Below are 17,489 nucleotides of genomic sequence, written 5' to 3' on the forward strand. Positions count from 1 at the left end.
CCGGGATGAGGAAGATCAGAGAATTCTAGGCACAGGAAGTCTGTTTCAGAAACCTAATTATGGTGGAGGACCGAGTGAGACACATCCCACTGCCCCGAGTTATGCTCCCATTCTAACCCCGCAGGTGTTACATGGAAACACTTTGGACAGGTTATTAGAAGAGAAGGAGCGGGAAGCGCTAGGAAATCAGAGAGCTGAGATAATACAGAAAATGTCGCAGCTAAATGCAAGTCCTGAAGCCTTGACGATCCCAGTAACAATCGGACCGGTGGTTCCGCTGTACGGGGACCGTCAAGGGAGTCCGAAAACTCCAGTAATTACTCCTGTCATTGCACCGACCAGACCAGAACCCTTAATTATAGATGACCAGACAAGTGAGTGCGAGTCGGAGGTCTCGCTGCTAGATCTGCCCATTAGAAAGACTGGGAAAAGGATACCGAAAGGACAGAATACTTTTAATGCGAGGGAAATTCAGATGGAATCGACCTCAGGTACTAAGAGTGTCACATTGGTGACTCCTGAAGAAATCGAAAGGTGGAGTCAAGAATTGGAAAAACAAGCGTCCCCAACGAAACCTTTAGATCTCTACAAGCTGAGAATAGAAATAGAGGAATTGATGGCAGGAAACGTAGGATTAGACAGATTAAATACCTACTCTGAAGACGAAATGCTGCTTATCTGCAAGAGTCTCACCCGAAGTACCAGAGTGCTTCATGAAAAACTGACAGACACGGCTGCTAGCATGGGAATAGATATTTCAAGATCGAAACCGCTGCGAAAACCATACAGGGCAGATTTCTCAGACAAGGATTTGGAAAACTTGAATATGTCGGGGAAGAAAGCACAGGTCAAAGAATTATTGACAGTATTGGAAAAATGGGGAGATGTGGAAAGGTGGAAAGCCAGATGGGCCAAGAAAAAGGATGAGGCCAGGTCTAGGCAGCCAACTCCCGAATTCTTGCTAAAAGAAGCTGAGAAACCAGAACAGTTATGCCCTATGCGCGAAGTACCAGGTGGAAAGTATGTGCACGTTCCATGGTCCAGACAGGATATTGTGTCCTTTACTAACGATTTCCCGAAATTGCGCGAAAAGCCAGTTGACTGGTACAGGCAGGTGGAAAGGTTCGTAAAGGTGCAAAAATGCCTGTGGAAAGACCTGGATGGGTTTTTCGACATTGTGGTCCCGGTAGATCTGTGGACCGAGTGTAAAATAGCCATAGCTTGGCCTAGTGAGGAATACCCGAGAGATGAAAGAACAGGGGAACCATCGAAGGAGGTAATGAGAAAATATGAACAGGTAATTCAGCATCTGAAACTGAAAGTGCCAGCAAAGGAAACTGATTGGACCAAGATAGACAGAACCACGCAGGAAAGAGACGAGACAGTGCACTCCTTTTATGAAAGGCTGTTGCAGGTGTTCAAAACATACAGTGGTATAGATAACATCGAGATGAAGGATATGACACATTTTATTTACAGGTTTGTAAATGGTTTAAGACCCGAAATTTGTCAGTGGATAAAAGATAACAAAATCTGTTGGCATACTAAAAAGATGGATGGGGTCCTACGGTACGCAAAGTACTGTGAGGACGAGATGGCAGAAAAGAAAAAGGCTCTCAAGGAGAAGGTTATGTGGGCTCAAGTGAAGCTCGCAGAACAGCAGGAAAAACAATTGAATAAAATGGCCAAAACTACTCAGAACCAAGGTCCTGGGGGTGGGGGTGGGGGTGGTGGAAAGCCCCGGCCCAAAATGAGCAGGGAGGAGGCTAAGAAGAAATTTCCCTGCCACCAGTGGGGAGAAATTGGACACTGGCGAGACGAGTGTCCCTATTTGCCGGATGATAACTCCAAAACACCTGATTTAACTCCACAGACGCAGAAAGAAAGACCAAGAAAGACCCAACAACAGGTAAAAACGATTCAGTTGCCCCGAGCACCAAAGCAAGTATTTAAGGGGAAATCCACGCAGGGTGATGACGTAGAAGTCTGGGGATGCGATGAGAACAGAAATACAGCAAGTTCGCAGTATTTACTAAATGATACCTTCCTTTGTGATGACCAGTACTGACGGGGCCTGAGAGGGGAGGACGAGGAGTGCGTACTTGGCGCCTCCTTGCCGGTAGACCAGTCAGGGCCATACATTGAAGGAAAGGTTGACGGAAATGATGTCACTTTTCTATTGGACACTGGCGCTACCCGTTCTACTGTGAGAACAGTGGACGTTCCAAGCCTACCCCTCTCGGGAGAAGCCATCCAAGTAGTGGGCGTATCTAATCAATTGATTAGTACTCCTGTTACCGAGCCCATGGAGATCTCAATTGGAAATTTTAAAGAAATGCATAGATTTGTCGTTTATGACACCAGTCCAGTGAACTTACTGGGACGTGATTTGCTGTGCAAAATGAACTGTACCATCTTTTGCACACCAAAGGGTGTTGAAATTCAGACCCCAGATGAAGATGGCATTTATAAATTAATGTTAATCAGACCTGACTCAGAAATTAAACGAATGACTATGCAGGATTTGCCCAAAGAACTCCAAGAAACAGTGAAGCCAAAGGTATGGGACTTTACCGGAAAAGATGTAGGATTAATGAAAAACGTAGACCCCATACAGATAGCCATCAAGGACAATGCAGTATACCCTAATACTAAACCCTACAGAATGAATGCAGAAGTGAGAGCAGGTGTTGCCCTGGAAATACAAAAATTGCTAGAAGGAAACATCATACAGGAATTAATGAGTAGCCCATGCAACTCACCGATTATGGGCATCAAAAAGCCTAGTGGCAAGTACAGAGTAGTGCAGGACCTAAGAAAGGTAAACAAGATAGTGGTTCCTTGCTGTCCTATTGTGCCGAACCCAGCAGTAATTCTGTATCAGATTCCCTGGGATGCTGAGTGGTTCACTGTGATAGACCTGTGTCATGCATTCTTTTCCATTCCCTTGCATCCAGACAGCAAATTTCTTTTCTCATTTGCCTTCAACAGTCACGTGTATGTCTGGAACAGGGTCCCCCAGGGGTACACAGAGAGCCCCTCTATCTTTAATCAGATCTTGAAAAAATGTTTGGAAACTTTGGTCTTACCTGGAAATTCTGTCTTGGTGCAATACATTGACGACCTCTTGGTGGCGTCCAAAAGTCATAAGGACTGTGTGATTGACACCATTGCCCTACTGAATCACCTGAGCGAGAAGGGACATAAAGTGGCCCCTGAAAAATTACAGTTCTGTGCAAAATCAGTAAAATATCTGGGGCACCAGATAGAGAAAGGCATCAGGAAAGTAACGTCAGAAAGAGTGAGAATAATTCAAAAGATGCAGTTACCCCATACTCAGAAAGAAATCAGAATGTTCCTTGGGGTGATAGGATACTGCAGGCAATGGATTGTGGGATTTGCAGTCCTAGCTAGGCCCTTGATAAAAATGACCAAGAGAGGAACACCAGATATTGTAGAATGGGATGATGAAAGCTTAACAGCCTTCACAAAATTGCGGGATTGTCTGTGTACAGCCCCTGCGTTGGGAATGCCAGACTATTCCAAAGAATTTGCCCTGTTCTGTGACACTCGCGATAATTGCGCGTTGTCAGTCCTAACCCAAGAACATGGCACAACCAGAAGGCCAGTGGCATATTTCTCTGCCACCCTGGATCCAGTGGCTGCTGGATTACCAGGATGTCTGAAAGCAGTAGCTGCTACTTGCACAAGTTTAGAGCAGAGTGAATCCATTGTCATGGGACATCCTGTAACTGTGTATGTTCCACATGGAGTGGTAATTTTGCTAACGAGAACGAAAACTCAGTATCTCACCCCTAGTCGGCTGACTAAATACGAGAGGATTCTCGTGGGTGCTGCAAATATAACAATTGTCAGGTGCAACATTCTGAACCCCGCCATTCTGCTTCCCAACTCAATGGATATGGAAGATGGGGAGGAAGATGAGCATAACTGCATTGATTTAACAGAATTTTGCACAAAACCACGCCCAGACATTAAAGAAACACCTTTGCCTAAACATGACATGGAATTGTTTGTGGATGGTTCATGCCTAAGACATGAACAAGGAGGCCTGAGTGCTGCCTATGCGGTAGTCTCCTTAACCAAAATTGTAGAAGCAGGTTATTTATTTGAAGTAAAGTCTGCACAAGTAGCCGAATTGATTGCTATGATAAAAGCTTGCAAAATTGGGAAAAACGTACACCTAACAGTGTATACTGACAGTCAGTACTGTTTTGGAGTTGTGCATGACTTTGGCCAATTATGGCTACAGAGGGAGTTCCTGACTTCATCAGGTACCCCTATTCGAAATGGAAAAGTTGTTCAAGACCTTTTAGAGGCAATCCAATTACCAAAGGAATTGGCAGTGGTCAAGTGTGTTGCCCATAAGAAGGACTTTGACCCTGTATCTTTGGGAAATGATTTTGCTGATCGAGTGGCACAATTATGCGCCAGGGATCGATATATCATAAATCCAAAACGGGGGGGGCCTGGAAACAGCTGCCAACTTCGAGTGTTTGAAGAAGTGCCTACATGGGATGAAGTGAGAGAATGGCAGCAGGCGGCACCCTGGCAAGAGAGAGAGAAGTGGAAGGAAGAAGGGTGTAGACCAAGACGTGAGGATGGTGTCATCTTGGGCCCAAATGGTATGCCTGTGTTACCCAGACACTTGCTTGGCACAATGGCGAGATTGATACATGAGGGATCACACATTGGTAGGGACGCCATGATTCTGGTATTCCAACAGACTTGGTATAGCAAAAAATTCAGGAAAGTAGCAGAGTCCCTCTGCCAGAGGTGCCTGTCATGTCAACAGATGAATCCAGGCAAGAGAACAATGGTGGAACTGGGGAAAATTGGGAGGTCAGCGGGTCCCTTTGTGAGAATACAGGTTGATTTCATCACCATGCCACGTTGTGAGGGGAAGCGTTATGTCCTTGTCATTGTCTGCCTATTTTCAAAGTGGGTGGAAGCTTACCCTACTCCCCAAAGTGACGCACTGACAGTAGCAAAGTGTTTACTGAAAGAACTGATACCTAGATTCGGGGTTCCAGTCACTATTGAATCGGATAGAGGCCGACATTTTCAGAATGATGTGATCGACCAACTCTGTAAGGCATTTGGGATCTCGCAAAAACTCCACTGTGCATATCATCCAGAGGCATCTGGAGTGGTGGAACAAATAAACGGGACTATCAAAACAAGACTAGCGAAATTGTGTGATGCATCTGGCATGACCTGGGTAAAGGCCCTGCCTCTGGTTCTGATGGGACTCCGAAGTATTCCAGACCGAAAGACAGGCCTGAGCCCTCATGAAATCCTGATGGGAAGAGTGATGAGACAAGCATGGGTACCAGGAAGCAAATTGTTGAGCATTACTGATGATTTGGTGCTTGAATACTGCAAGAGATTAGGTGACCAAGTACGTTATATCTCTCGCCAGATCGGAGAAGACGCCGTCACCAATCCAATGACTCCTCTCCACAAACTGGTTCCAGGGGACTGGGTCAAAATAAAGAAGCATACTCGGTCGAGCTGCCTGGCACCAAGGTGGGGACCGAAGCGCCAAGTGATCCTGGTAACGACCACAGCAGTGAAGTGTGCAGGTGTTCCCCAGTGGATCCACGCCAGCCACACCCAGAAGGTATTACCAGACGAGGAGCCTGGAGAAGGAGGCCGTCCAGTAGAGGGGCCTGCAGAAGCAAGACCAGAAGTAACTGACGACGTACAGCCCAGTACCAGTCAAGCTGAGGGGTCCGCAGACGTTGGTCCAGGAGTAGTTGATGACGAGCTACCAAGAGTCCAGCCTGCTGAGGGGTTCCCAGAAGTTGGTCCAGAAGTAGCTGATGACGAGCTGCCAAGCATATGGCCAGATGAGTGGATACCCTTGATTGACCTCACCGAAGACCCAATCAGAACAAGAGAGCGAATTTGTGAAGGTAGAGAGTGGAATAGAGAGGAAAAGCAAGGCACAGGCGAAGAACCTCAGGGTATTGAGATTCACATCAAAACTGAGGAAGGAGAAGGTCAGACAGGGACAGAACAAGTGATCGATACTCCTCCACTGACTCCTGATATCGAAAAGGGACAGATTAGACCTAGTAAAGAGATTCGAGCGGAAGAAAATCAAGAGAACGAAGTGCTCGAACAGGATCAGACAGGATTAGAAATACGTGTTCAGGACACAGAAACAGAGACAGTTGAAAAGCAAACACAAAATTCTCCTGAACAAGGCCAGATTAGTAACCAGGCAGAAGAAATAGATGCAAGTCCTGGAACTAGTGAGATAGGAAGGGAAGAAGAAGCAGAATTGCCACAAACTAATGAAAATAAAAGGGCAAGAGAAGAGAACGAAGTCTCAGTGCCAACTAAAAGACTTAAGAAGAGAAAGCATATTGAGCCCGGATTCATAAAGAAATTGAGACTGAGGATAAAAACGGTAGAAGAAAAACGTGCAGAAGAAAGGAGAAGTTCTCGCATAGCAGAGCAACCAGAAGACACTTCCAAAAGAAGGAGCGATCGAATAAAAAGACAAAACAAAAAGTACAAGTCTCCTGAATGGACGCTCGTTTTGGAAGAATTTGAAGATCTTGATATAACTGACGAATACGACGGAGAACCAGTCGCTGAGTACTCTGCCGAAGAAGAAGACGAGCCACCGTGAATTTGCACAAAGTAAGCTACTCGTGTAAACACACAAAGAGGGGTCGAGAAACTTCTTCTGAGCCAAAATGTCTGATTCAAACGTGAATGGTAGACCTAGTCGCAGCTGTTGCAAAACAAGCTGCAAGGTATGTGTATGTAGTGTAATTATAGTGATATTAGTTTGGATAGGACTAACAGTTTTCATTCCTTTTGCGGTGAGCAAAAATACTAATGTTGACCCTACTGAGATTGTAAATACTGACAATGAAGAGCTGACAACACAGAGTGTAGCAAGACATGAGAGAGCACTCAAACAAACAAAACGAGACCTAGAAGCATCAGATGAGGGAGGACTACATTATCATGGAGTTAAGAATAAGACACATTTAAATGTTTTCGCAAACTTGTTAATACACTATGTAGAGACTATGGAAATTGAGGATTGCTATGTCTGCATGAAGCTACCTACCTCTGTAGCTGAAGGCGTGACATACCATCACCTGCCCCTGACATATGGAATATCCTGTAGCATTTTAGCAAGCTTATTTTACAAAAGAGGACCGTTACAGTACTATTACTCTAACAATGACGTGATCTTTTCTGAACTTCCTATACGTGGGAACTTGAATCCTGTACATACCAAAAGTGACGTTACTCGCTACATGGGCGAATACTTTCTGACTATAGGTAATATCGACATAGGTGACGCACACAGAGATAACTTGACCTGCTCATTGCGTGAACAGGAAAAAAAATTCCTGAACATGGCAGAGAAGAGGAGAATAAAAATACAAAGAAAGGCAGATGACGAAAGACAGAAAACGCCAAAATGGGCTGAGAACATGGAAGGCACCTCAAATGGTGGGGCGGGTCCTGCTCTGTTGCTGGATTTTGAAAAGAAAGGAAAGCTATGTCTTCACCGCGAGAAGACTAGCTATTATAATAACATTTTCATTGGTTCCAGTGAATGTGAACATAATTACAAGGTAATTGGAGGATGGGGTTTCAAAAATGGGTCAGAGCCTGTGTTTCCTGGAATTTATTATATATGTGGAGACAAGGCTTATTTCAAATTGCCGGATCACTGGTATGGAAGCTGCTATTTTGGCATTGTCTTCCCGAAAATATACCATGTGAATGAAGTTGCTGGAAGCAATGAAAATACTAATGGCTTAGTGCGTAGTAAAAGAGAAAGCGTAGGTGAAATAATGGGTAGTATTTTCAGTGCACTGATACCTGGAGTGGGAGTGGTTCTGAACACTCACAGAATTTGCAAATTGTCCACTATAGTGGATGTGTTGTCTACGGACACAGCTCATGGATTTCTGCTGGTCAATACCGAAATGGTTGCGATCAGATCAATGGTTTTGCAGAACAGACTTGCTCTTGACACCTTATTAGCAAAAGAGGGCGGAGTCTGCCGGATGTTGAAGGCGCAACATTGTTGCACTTATATTCCGGACAAAAGTGTGCAGCTCAAAAGATATGTGAAAAACATTACTAATTTGGAAAAGGAACTCAAACCACTCGAGGTTGACAGTGCCTGGAAGAGACTGGTAGATGGTCTCTCAAATGTAGGTCATTGGCTTGCTAGTTTAGGTAAAAGCTTATTGTTCAAGGTACTGATGCCAATTGGAATTATAGGTCTTATCCTATTTTTCATATTTGTCTGTTGCAAATGCCGTAAGCACACCAGAAAGCATCAAGTGAATGCCAGAGGAGTGAAACGAAGTGTGGATGAGCTTGAACTAGAGGAAATGAATAATCAGATATACAAAAAGGTGAAAAATTCTCACCCTACCAAAAATGAGAAAGAGAAGCTGAATCGCTTGTTGGAAGAGATAGAGCTGTATAAGGTGTGAGAAGTTGGCATCTGGTTCCATTATTTTTGTGATGATAGTAAATATCATCAAAGAGGGGATTGATAGAGCAAGCTTCGCATCGCGACTTGCTCAAGTCAAGAACCTCGCCCGTGTGTAATCAATTAATAAAATTTGTACGTCTTACTAATCTTTATTTTTATATTCGAACGAAGTAGAGGAAGCTTGCGTACGTGTATTTCTAATACAACTAATCCATGTCTCTAAAACATGGCCGCCGCTTGGTAAATGGCTTCTGCGCATGCGTCAGTCACACTCACGTGACATGACGTAGTTATAAGTTTGGTGGGAAAGGGTGCGCATGCGTAATACACAGCTTTGGTAATAACGTGGTGATGCTCTTGTGACAGTGTATATGTTGCTAACATTTAAACTGCATCGTATATTTTTATAATGATAAGTTTAAAGTACAAAACCAATGATATGTTTTTCATACCGTCACTTCTATGTTTTAATTTGTCTTCGCTTACTTTTCATGTATCCTCGACTCGGAGGGGTGCTGGGCTGGGGAGTCCATCTTGGAGGGTATTTCTGCGCAGAATCTAGAAGCTCCCATGGCATTGAACTCAGGCCAAAGAAGGTTGATGCCAGAGCCACCCTGGGAAAGAGCACCTTCACCCAGCAGAAGCATCATGATTATGTTCTATTGTATCGAAATGTATTCTTTTCATTGTATTCTGTGCGGCTTTCTCATGGGAACCCCAATCTTGCTAGGCGGTGCCCAGAGATGTAAATTAGGCCTCCAAATAGTCTATTCTGATTGGTGTGTTACCCAAAGCCTACCTTAGAACCAATCCAAATTGAGGGATTCTGACACTTTGCAACATTGGGGGGTGGTACACCGTCCCAAACAGTATATCTACCCTGGGTTCACCTAGGGAAATCGTCCGACTTGTCTGGTTTAGCTGACCTGTCACTGACCCAACGCACTCAAATAGGTGACTGAAGATACAGAGTACTGCGGAGCACTCTGTCCGAATTTGACCATAGACTAAGGTTTTACTAAACCTTAAAGTGCTGGCGGAGCACTTTGCTGGGAGTTCGCTGACCCAATCGGGGTCGTGATCGATAGCTGCAGAGAGGGTGGAGCGCAGGCGTTGCTTCCGAACTGCGGGTGCCGGTCCTGTCCTGAGGGTTCCTGTCCTGAGGGTCCTGTCCTGATCCTAATCTGGTCTTCCTGTCCTGTCCTGGGTGTCCATTCTGCACCTGCTGTCCATTGAGGGGTATCCTTCCTTGAGGGTTTCCTGTCCTTAACTGACCCGTGGCCAGGGTTTGGTTTCCACACCAGTCTAGGTAAATATCACTCTGAAAACTCTGAACCTTGCACCTTTCTGAATTTCTGTCTTTTGCTTCAATAAAGACATACCTTTGCATATGTTAATTTTCCATGCTTTCCGCAACCATTGAATCATAAAGTCATTTGCATTTGTTTCATAACGTGTTCCTATGTTACCCTACCTGTTAGAAATTATATTTTGCATTGCAGTTTGCCATTTCCTGATATGGTCTAGAACCTCCTTACTTAAACTGTCTAAAGAACTTTTGCCTTAAAGCATAGCGTGTCTCTCTCCATAGACTCTCCTATAGTTATATGAATGTCCCGAACTCCTGTCTCATTCTCTTGAAATAATTCTAGAATACTAGTCCTAATCAAAGCCTATCCCATCTTTAGTGATTCATCTTAAACGTTTTAATTCCTGATCCTTCATTTAAGTGTGTCCTGGTTCCATTAGTTTATAAATGGTTGCACTGACTTTTTTGCTATTCAGCTATGTACTTTCTGTTATTCTGATTATCGATTGCTTAATTACTGTGAATTTGATGATTTCTGAATTTTACTAAATTAGATAAAGATTTCAAAACTTCCAGTTGTCCGTGGTCATTTTACAAAAAAGTATTGAATGTTATTTGTTGGGTTTGTATTTTGCTGCCTTTCCTTTTACAGCTAGCTCCCTGATCCATTGTGGTCATAGGTACCCGTGTCGGTGGATGGTAAGTCGGGTACTCTGAGGAATAACGAAAGGAACTCACAAATATCTGATAGCAGACCGTGAGGTCATCCGATCAATGTATATGGTGATTTGAAATATATGGGCCGGAAGTGGCGAAATTATTGGTCGGGTGACCCGCGCGCTCTATCACTTCCTAGAAATAGATGTAAAAAACAAGAATGAATATTGATGGTATATTTGTTATCATATAATTTCTTTTGTAATCCAAGGTTCATAAAAGTCTACTTCATTGTTCCGAATTCTCACATGGTATCAACACAGTTTGTAGTTCTGCTTTTATAACCTTGACACAAAGTCCTCCACATCAATGAATAAATTCATCATAAAAACATGAAGGCGTGGATATATGCAGGTTGGAGTGCATGATTCATAAGAATGGCTTTAGAAAAACACATCCTACTGTTATATTTGCAGTGCATAGAAGTGCATACAAATACAGATATGGGTTGGTGAGCTAGTCCTATCCTTAAAGGAAGAACTCAACACACAACAACCCAGTAATAACACAGGGGCATATTACCAACGATTAGCGATATTTATCGCTAACGAGGCTTAGCCACAAATTTTTTAACGCTAAGCATCGCCGGAAATTATCGCAGAGATAACTTACTATTAGCAAGGTTTATCTCTGAAGTGATAAAAATCCTCGTGCTAACTGCCAAATGAGAGATTATCACTGGAAAACCAACGATGATCTCTCGAAGTTTGGCGTTAGCTTGATGATAGGGGGTCACAAACTTAGCCATGATATCCACCTTCCATAGGATATCATGGCTAAGTTAGGAAAATACCAGGTGTAGAAAAAACAGCGCTAACCGTGGTTAGCGCTGCTTTTTTTTATCACTAACAGGGTTAGCTAAATCCTTGATAATAGGAGAAATGTCGCTTAACAACATCTCTCCTATTATTTTTCTCTGGAACGCCCCTTTTGCATCTCATTAGAGATGCAAGGGGAAGCGTAGAGAAAAAGGGGGCTAACATGCGAATTTGCGTGTTAGCACCCTGTTGCTGATAGGGAGATAATTTTATCTCCGCTTTCTTGGCTTTTAAAGCCAAAAAAGCGCAGATAAATCCCTTGATAATTTGCCCCACAGTTACTAGATTTCTTTTTTACCCACATAGAGCACGGCCCACAGAAACCTTGTAAATTTGACCATGATATGTCCTGTCCACGGTCGTCTGTAGAGCACCGGATCCAATTTGGGTATGTTACTGTGTCTGTCAAGTCTAATACCGTCAGAGTTTCATGGGGTTTCTGGCCTTCTATTTTGGAGGCCATGTAGGCATGTTTCAAACATTTCCAGCTTTAGCTCAGCTCAATCAAACTCAGTGAAAATTCCACGAAAATGCAAGAACTGTGACTTTCTCTGATCTGCTTTACATTTAGGGAACTCCGTGTCCTCTTGTACCAGAGCTTTCCTCAACCATTCCATTTTTAGATAGTTTTTTGTATAATTACAGTACAACTACCCTAAAAGTACTAGGGCACACTGAGAAAAGACTACAGGATACAGTTAAATAACATACTATTACAGAATACCTGGTTGAGCTATGTCCTGATGACGTGTAGCAGCGTGAAAGGGATTGACACTTGACTGAATTTTTTTTCACCATTGCAAGCCTTTGCAGAAAATAAATCAAAAGGCAGGCATTATGGAGGCATATCACGAGACAGGTCTTGCCAATGTGCAACACTCAACTGGGCTCATTTCTGTACAAGCTCAAATGTTTAGTACAAAGTTGCAAACAACAAAATCAGCACATTCCACTAAATCACATTTCAACACAGATGGGGCATTGAGTAAATGTTTTCATGTGGCCACAGCCACAATTTCAAACACAATGTATCCATAACCCAAGATTGCAAGCAGGATAATGAACTGGATAAAGTTGACCGCTGTGCCTGAGGGGTAGAGAAGTGATCTTGACTGTGTCAGCTAGACACTCTTGTGTCACAGAACCATGAAACAAATAGTGTGGGAGTCACAATTACATACATACATCCGAGTCATTAAGGTATGGCTGTGTTATCAATGTTGTTCATTACATATTTTAGTGTGACCCAGAAATTTAAATAGACTAACAAAATAAATGCCGTTCTCTAGCCAGAATCTAAGTTCTTAAGGAAATCAATGGATGCTCTTCAGAGTTCTCAAAGACATGCACTAGTGTTCAGAAAGTGAGACCATCCTTCACATTAATACAAAGAAGAAACACACTGTAGTGGCTTTACCTTGTATTTGAATTCCCTTCGTTGGTCAGGGAGTTGCCAATCAAGATTTCTGCTCCATTCATCCGTTCGGGGTACATGACTGTGTTGGTAATTGCAACACGCAGAATGATGTACCGCCTCAGCAGGTCCACCCTCCACCATGGATACAGCTGATAATTTGTAATAGAGCAAGAGCCGTGGAAGTAATCGGAATCCGGATTCCCATCTATGGCATTCATGGGGCCCGCCGGTACGATCCATCCCAGAAACACACTGGACTGCGTAGCGCGGCCCCGCAGAGCCACGTTTTCCACTAGAAGCAGTACAAAGCAATCTGAAGTTACATCCAGCTCAGTTGAAGACAGTAACCTACAATTTGCAGTATACAATACATAGCACAATGCCGTTAGCCCTCTATTTGCAGGGACTTTGGCCTCAATTATGGGTATGTAGTAATGGAAGCTTCTCTCATTTCTTAAGAAAGTACAGGAAGAAACCATCAGTGACACTCCTCCGCCTTAGGAGTGGCATAAACACTGGCAGATGTACTCTCCACCAGATTTAGCAAACCCTCAAGATATCAGAACATTTACCAATTCTACCCAAATCTAACTCATGAAATAGGTACAATAATAACTCTTAAATGCGCTGAATTTTACAAAGTGGAAGCTCTTTGACAATTGTAAGTTAGTACAAACACAACAAGATGATTGATAGAGTGCTGAAACTTTTCAAACACTCATACCCAGTCAAGAGACCTAGGCTAAATCTTTCTTAAATCCATCATTCTTTTGCTTGCCATGCCATGCCAGTTTGGACCCAGCCATATGCAAATCAGTCTTGACCCTGCTCCTCATGGGAACAGTCCAGGCCACTTATGGCAAATATAGCTGGGTCTAAACTGGGTTTACAAGGGGAACAAAGGAACAATAGATTTACCCCAAATCTCTTGACTAGGGGTGAATATTTGAAAGGTTTCAGCACTCCGTCCATCATTTTGTTGCGTTTGCTATGTTGACCCTAAATGGCCCAGGGTATGCCCAGACGTGGGTCCCATGCTCACTGTACCACTAGATTTAAACTAGCCTGGCTGATAAGAGGTGATACCTTGAAATGGGTCGCAGGATGCTTGTTTTCGGTCCAGGGAGGACCTGGCCGGCAATTCCGGATGGACTTTTCCCATGAGGAGCAGGGTCAAGGCTGATTTGCATATGGCTGGGTCCAAACTGGGGTGGCATGGTGAGCAAAAGAATGATAGATTTACCCCAGACCTCTTGACTGGGAGTGAGTATTTGAAGTGTTAGCACTCAACCAATGAGCTGTTCGTGTTTGCTACGCTTGCCCTGAGTGACCAAGGGTATGCCCTGACATGGGTCCCTTCCTCGCTATGCCACTGGATTCAAGCTAGCTTGGCTGATGAGGGGTGATACCCCGAAATCAGTCCCAGGATGTTTGTTTCCGGTCCAGGGAGGACCAGGCCTAGCTGTTTGGGCTGGACTGTTCCCATAAGGGGCAGGGTCAAGACTGATTTGCACATGGCTGGGCCCAAACTAGCGTGGCATGGTGAGCAAAAGAACAATAGATTTAATCCAGATCTCTTGGCTGGGGGTGAGTGTTTGAAAAATGTTAGCAATCCGTCAATCTTATTGTGTTTGCTAATTCAAAGTTAGCAGCCAGCGTGTCAGAAAGCTGCTGAGGAGAGGGGAGTGGCCCCTTCAGGATGGAGAATCAAGTCAGTCAGGAGGCTATATAGAGTAGATTGGTGACCATGCTATACACTTAGTATTACCGCAAGGTCTACAGTAAGGATAAAAAGCAATTAGATGCGTAGATGAATGGCAAGATGAAGTGACACAGATGATTACAAATATGCATCAAAACCTAACAGCGGAGACATGCCTACCCTTCTGTAAATACTCTAGCCCCATCATCTACGCATAGACAGTCTGACTCGCAGACAATGGGCAAAGCAGACAAAAAATAGTCAAAGCTGACTGAAGTACTGGGTTTTTCAGAACCCAGCGGTGCCAGAGAACACACCCTAAGACTTCGAGTTCTTCCTGTTTCAGACTACAGAAACACAGAGTCTTCTTGGTGAAGTCAAAGATCGAATTTATTGGCTGCAGCCAGTAACAGGTATCCTAGAAGTACAACACGGTGTATATTCTCAGGAGACTGCTCAACTTACAAAGCCAGCCATCTCTTTTTATACAAAATATTATGCTTTAGGCACACATTCCTTATTTTACAGTTGACCATTCACATATTTTCACTACAAAGAAAAAGCAGAATCACGATGACAAGCTTATTTTCAGTTTGTCCAGCCCATAATCAATTACCCGGCAAGGCCCAACATTTTTCATCAGATATCGGCGGACCCCTAATAAAATCGGGCACCTCCTCCTCGTAAAGCAAGTCATAAAGCAAAAGACAGAGACAGGTGTGTGTAAGATTAGGCATGGTTTGTATGCGATGAAACGTTTATGGTATGTTGTGCCTTGATACTGATCTCGATCGGCCACTGGGGAAGGACCTGCCCGAACAGGTTTGGCTTTAGGCAGTGGAATCAGCTTGCCCAGGTCACAGAGAAGTCGGCAAAGGTGTACGTGTCTTCAGATTCGTTTTTGGTCTTAGTCACCGGCCTATGTGAGGGCAATCACAAAATGGCTGCCGTACACAAAATGGAACCCGAGAGTTCAGGATGAAATCTCTGTTTTCGGGGTGATCTCGTGACTCGAATAGGACGAAAATACTCGTGCATAGTATACTCGTCATTCTCGGTCTATTGATACTAACATCGTCATGATACGACGATGTTTATGACACGGGTCCAGAATTTTCAGTACCACAGCCCCTCCTTTTGCCCTTACATAGGCAATTAACCTATACTCACGCTAATCTGAGTCCAGGTTTATATTTATAAACTCATTGAGATGTTGCTGTAGCATCATCCTATTACTTAGTTCGTCTCTCGATACAGGTTTCCTTACACACGATGTAGCACAGAGGCCACATATAGTAGGAGCACACTGTACGCACAGACAGAACAGGAAAAGAATGGCTAAGATCATCCCAATGACCATCAAAATCTTCCATCCCCAGGCGGATATTAGTTCCCAGAACCATCCCATCAACGACCAATTTCCTTTATCCACAAGAATGGATTCGGAGATCTTATGCAGTTTGGAAATGGCCTGGTACACTGTTGGAGCGTTATCTGGAATGAAAACACAGCAACTTGATTGGATCACTTTACATACCCCACCTCGGTCTGCAAGTATGACGTCTAATGCAACCCTATTCTGAAGAGTCATAAGACGATCCGACTGGAGCTCAGCAGTCAAGTTACTAAGGGCACCGGCAGTTTCAACTACGGTGGATTCCACTACCCTCGTCAATTGCCTTATGTTCCTGCTGTTAACCATGGGTCCCCAAAACGGCAGAAAACCTTTCACGAAGTCTCCAAATTCTTGTCCTGTAGTGTCTTCTTTACTGTCTTATGGTAATCTGCCGTGGCTGTGTAGGTGGGAGGCAACAGGAACAAAACAAAACATGTGCCCGAAAAGTCAGGGGGCAACCATGTATAGGCTCTATCATGGCAGGTGAAATAGGTACCCTTAGCTACTAGGAACGAAGGGGAAGTCTGGGACGCAAAAACATACGTTTCAGTGCAGATACTCTTCCCTAACCGAGCTCTGGGATTCTTGCCATTACCTTGCAGACATAGGTGACCCTGATGGGGTACAATCCAAATTGGGGAGGATCTCTTTGCTCGCTGGTTCTCACTCAGAGTAACTCCATATCCGGTCATGTTCCATCCAATGTACGCTAGTGTCTCATCTCTCTGGATAGTCTCATAGGAAATAGCTTCCCTAATCATATCTACTATACCCTTAACTAGAGCACCATTCTTCGGATTATCTTCACAGAACGTAGGGGGTTGATTTCATGAACGTAGATGAACATCGTTCTGTATGCCCACACAGAACCATTATGGCTGAATGGCAGGACCAGATAAGGGATACCCTTGTCCGTAGTGTGAGGCATAAGACCACACGCCCAACAGTTAGACGTGTTTATTACTAATTGGTGTTGGTGTAAAAGCTGAACGAAGGAGTTATTAATGAACTCTAACCGTCTAGCGGACTCATGTTCAAGCAGAGGATGAAAAGAATGCGAGGAAATAGTGGAAGGAGGTGTGGACGGTGTAGTGGGTGCAAATGTTACTCGAAAAGAGAATAAGACATATCCTATTAAAAACATCACTACACTAAACAACATGAAAATGCATAATATCAAAAAACGTTTCTTGGTCATCATTCTGCAAATTTTAGCTTTAAAGTTAATTTCTTTGGCAGGTCTCTGAATCTCGAAAAACTCCATCCTCTCTAATTGCTGCTCGCGATGGTAGGGTGTTCTATGCTAAGGAATGCTTCTGTCAGTCCAGGGCAACTCCCTTAGACCAACCAGAACCGTCGACCTAACGTCTTCGGCTGCACTCCAGAGACTTCGGCAATCGCGACCCTACAGCTGAACCCGGATGGCGGTTCGAAAAACAAAAATACAGAAATTTCTCAGATGAGAGAGCTGCACCTTTAAAAAAATAGTAAAGAAAAAGAAATCTTTTTATTTGTCCATAGTTCTCAGCCTCAGGTTATAACGTCTTTTCCCAGGTAATGTCTGGTCTTGAAACGGTAGTGTCCAATTGGATTGACGGTGGCACAGCTTCTTGCAAAAGAT

The 17,489-nt window shown here is 43.8% G+C and overlaps 1 protein-coding gene across 1 annotated transcript in view; it reads right to left on the bottom strand.

The window, feature by feature from the left end:
• The window catches only part of LOC144764018 (uncharacterized), a 284,209-nt gene that overhangs the window by 8,723 nt on the left and 257,997 nt on the right, over nt 1–17,489 (bottom strand). Inside the window, exon 9 of the mRNA XM_078650148.1 lies at nt 12,771–13,062. Coding sequence (XP_078506274.1) covers nt 12,771–13,062 — 292 coding nt within the window. The remainder of the gene's footprint in view (nt 1–12,770; nt 13,063–17,489) is intronic.

This window comes from Lissotriton helveticus, chromosome 6 (assembly GCF_964261635.1).
Source record: "Lissotriton helveticus chromosome 6, aLisHel1.1, whole genome shotgun sequence".
Classification (NCBI taxonomy): Eukaryota; Metazoa; Chordata; class Amphibia; order Caudata; family Salamandridae; genus Lissotriton; species Lissotriton helveticus.